This window comes from Octodon degus, unplaced genomic scaffold, assembly GCF_000260255.1.
Source record: "Octodon degus isolate 3935 unplaced genomic scaffold, OctDeg1.0 scaffold00098, whole genome shotgun sequence".
Lineage (NCBI taxonomy): Eukaryota > Metazoa > Chordata > Mammalia > Rodentia > Octodontidae > Octodon > Octodon degus.
In genome coordinates this window covers 3,238,724-3,242,842 of record NW_004524674.1, presented here as the reverse complement: position 1 = coordinate 3,242,842, position 4,119 = coordinate 3,238,724, and the positions used below count along the sequence as shown (strand labels likewise).

At 40.0% G+C, this 4,119-nt stretch overlaps 1 protein-coding gene across 1 annotated transcript in view; it reads right to left on the bottom strand.

Moving 5' to 3' along the window:
- Positions 1-4,119, bottom strand: part of Nup88 (nucleoporin 88) — a 34,405-nt gene that overhangs the window by 9,133 nt on the left and 21,153 nt on the right. The window contains exon 7 of the mRNA XM_023723415.1: positions 1,015-1,113. Within this exon, the coding sequence (XP_023579183.1) occupies positions 1,015-1,113 (99 nt within the window). The remainder of the gene's footprint in view (positions 1-1,014; positions 1,114-4,119) is intronic.

Sequence of the window (4,119 nt, the reverse complement as noted above, 5' to 3'; positions counted from 1 at the left end):
GGGATCAAACTCAGGACTTTGTACTTGCCAGGCAGGCACTTATGCTGCTGAGCTATCTCCCCAGCCCCTACTTCTGATTATCTTAAGAAACCACTGCTAATCCAAGGTCACAAAAATTTATATTGATTTTTATCTAAGAATTTTATGGTTTATGTTCTTCCATTTGGTCTTTGATCCATTTGAAATTCATTTTTAGGAATGGTATTAAGGGTCTAAATTCATTGTTCTGCATTGTGCCTGCCAGCACTATTTGCTGAAAAGCTCCCCGCCAATACTTTCAGCACCTCTGATGAAACCAAATGACCATACACAGAAGGGTGCATTCCTACACTCTCACTTCTGTTCCTCTGATCTATAATACATGTGTACTCTTATGCAAATATCACACTTTTGTTTACTACAGTTTTCTGCTAAGCTTAGAAATTGGGATGTGTGGATCCTCCAATTTTGTTCTTCCAGAATGTCTTATTTTTGGTCATTTGCATTTCTATGGAAATTCTAGAATCATGTCAATTTCTGCAGAATCCACCCAGAATTTTTAGAGGGGATTGTACTGATTCTCCCCCCCACCCCCTTCTTTCTATTGGTACAGGGTCTCACATGCAGCTTGGACTCCTAGTGATCCTCCTGTTTTCAGCTTTGCCAGCACTGGGATTACAGGAATGCAGTGCATCACCATGCCTGGACTCCATGGCCTGCTCAGTAAGCTAGGGGAGGGGCCAGCAGCTGCACTGATTCTTTAGATCAATTTGGGAAGTATTGCCTCTTAATAACATTAAGGCTTTTGATCCATGAATGATGTTTTTCATTTATTTAGGTTTGGGTATTTTGACATTTTGTAGAATTAACAGTGTAGTTTGCACTTTTGTTAAATTCATTTCTGTTTTATTCATTTTAATGTTAGTATGTACGGAAATGTTTTCTTTGTGCTATCCATTGGTAATACACAGAAATGGAACCACTATGATAGCAGAGAATTTTTGGTTTTAGTAACTTGGAAGTTAGTATGCTCACCTGATCCAAGAAATTTGTGGAGTTTATGAATCCAAGTTAATCCAACACTATGTACACCAGCTTCATGAGTACAGTGATACCTTGAAGGACACTTGGGATCTGCAAATGTAATCATTAATAACATAAAAGGTTGGGGCTGGCGAGATGGCTCAGTGGTCTAAAGCACTTACTTGAAACAAGCTTGGCTAAAGCACAGGGACCACGGTTCGATCCCCCAGCACCACATGCCAGCCAGCTGCGCCCCCTGGTGGGCTGAGCTGGCCACACACACACACACACACACACAATAAATAAATAAAAATGTTAAAAAAAAAAAGGTAGCCATTAGCATATGGAAAGAATTTACTTTAGGAGCCTACAAACACATCTGTTGATGAATGCGATGGAAGGCCTACAAGGACTTTTAATTATGTGGCCTGGGTAAATGATTCTGCTATTTTATAACTTTAATTAAAATTTTGCTTACATTTTAAATATTTTAAAAAGCATAATACAAGTATGTTATTTTCTAAAAATAGTTTCCTGAAACATAAACACCTGCTGTCAAGTAACTCATTTATGTCTTTTGCATTTAAAGTTCTTCAAAATAAAACATATTAAGGGGCTGGCAAGATAATCAGCGGTCCAAAGCGCCTGCTTGGGCAAGCTTAGATAAGCACAGGGACCACAGTTTGATCCCCGGCACCACATGTCACACCAGCCCCGAGCTGAGGGTCCAGGCTGAGCAGGCCACACAAAAACACATTAAGCGGGCTGGTGAGATGGCTCAGTGGTCTGGAGCACCTACTTAGAACAAGCTCAGCTAAGCAAAGCACAGGGACGGGGTTCAATCCCCCAGCACCACATGCCAGCCAGCCCCGCCCCCTGGTGGGCTGAGCTGGCCACACACTAAATAAATAAATAAATAAATAAATAAATGAAAAAAAAAACAAAACACATTAAGCATGGTCCCTCTGCAGAAAACCTGTGCTTGCACATTTCCTTATGAGAAACTGGTGAAATAAGTGCATTCCTACTCCAGCACAATCCCTCAATGAATAGTTCTTCCATAATGTCAGATGTTACACAGGAAGTAAGGCTTATGTGCCTTTTTCTTCTTTTTTTTGAGACTGGGTGTTGCTATGTAGTTCAGGCTGACCTGGACTCACTATGCAGCCCAGGCTCGCCTCAAACTTACAGCAATCCTGTTTTTGTAAACTCACAGAGATCTTCCTGCCTCAGTCTCCTGAGTACTGGGATTACAGGGGTACATCCACTTGCCTGCCTTACCTACCTTCCATAATGTTGACTTACAGACAATTTTAAATTTTATCTTCAGTTTTAGATTCTTTTGGTTGATAATCATTTTATATAAGGAGTGTGAACAATTGTTAATTTTAATTAACTGGCTTGGAAACAAAAATTTCTGCACTTGAGTCCTAATATTAGTAAGATAGGTTGAATCTTTTTATTTTTTTCTTTTTCAGAACCGGACATTGAACTCAGGCCCTTGTGCTTGCCAGGGAAGTACTTATTCCATTGAGCCATCTCCCCAGCCCCTAATAGTAAGATAATACTCAGATTAAAATATGAACTCCAGAATACCTATTATTATTTACAAATACTTATCTTGTGGTTAAGAAGTTTAAAAATACTAAAAATACAGAATTAACGTATGAGATGTGATTTAAAATTCATGGTTGGGGGCCTGTCAGTTAGCTCAGCTGTTTAAGTGCCTGCTCATGCAAATGCAGTCAGGCACAGCGGACTGTGGTTTGATCCCCGGCATGCCTTAGCAGATCCACCCTTAAGGCAGCCTGAGCTAGCAAAAAAAAAAAAAAAAAAAAAAATCCCTCTCACATTTGTGCCAAATTAGCTCAGTGAATTAAAGTGCCTGCAAGCAGGCACACGGGCCCAGAGGTTTGATCCCTGGGCCTGTTGTGCTGACCCCACCTCTGGGGTGCACTGAGAGGGCAATTGAGACTGGGCATGGTGGTTCACACCCGTAATCCCAGCTCTTGGGAGGCTGTAAACAGGCGGATCACTATGAGTTTGATCTAGTAGTGAGACCTTGAACACCCTGTAGACTTTTCCCAAAAAAAAAAAAAAAAAAAAAAAAAAAAAGATGGTGACGCTTAAATTTTAAAAATCTATTAATAGTAAAAGCCACATTGCCATTAATCCTCAAAACACATTTCCTGACTTTGAACACTGTTAGCCTGCTCTTGCTACTTTCTGGAGCAGTTCTGGGCCTCCTTTTCTGTGTCTTTAAAAAGTTTAATAAATGCAGTGCATGCTGTGCCAAGTGGAATCCAATGGAAGGCAGGCTTGTAAAAATGTTACGGTGTCTTCATCTGCCTTATTCACAAGGTTTGAGACCATTCAACTTCTGGCTCTTCCCCAAAGCCAAATGACCAGCAAAGGTAAAGGTTTTCAGTCAGTTTAGGGTATTAGGACAACTGCAACAGCACAACTAAAGACACTTAAGAGAAAGGACTTCCAGGACAGTTTCAGAAAGTGGCAAGAACAATGGAGTAAGAGTCTGAAGCAAGGGAGATTATTTTAAGGGGAATTAACAGCAATGTATCTTTTACTATGGTAAATTTCTTTAAAAAAATCTAAACATTAACTATTTTTAGAACATTTCATATATAATTAACGGTATTCATAAGTACCTAAATTATTCTTTTAGCAGCTTCACTTTCCCTGTATGTGTTCATGATACTGAGGATCACCCCCAGGGGTATATGTATACCCCTGTATACGTCCCCATCACTTTCTAATTTTATTTTTTCTTTTGTTTGTTTTTTAATTTCCTGTTTTGAGATAGGATGTTTGTAAGTTGCCCAGGCTTACCTCAGACTTGGGGTCCTCCCACCTGTGCTGGAATTACAGGTGTGTACTACCATGGCTGGCTGAGTAAATCAATTATTCTTGGTGCTATTAGGGCTTGGACCTAATGCTCTGGGCATGCTAGGAAAGTGCTCTCTCAATGTTGATTTTATAGTAAGTTAACACTGCGAATTGATATTTGTATCTTTTTTATATACTGGCTTTCTGCCTACTGGGTAAAGCTTCAGGACTGGAGATACAGCTGGGTAGTATAGTGCCAGCTTGGCAAACACA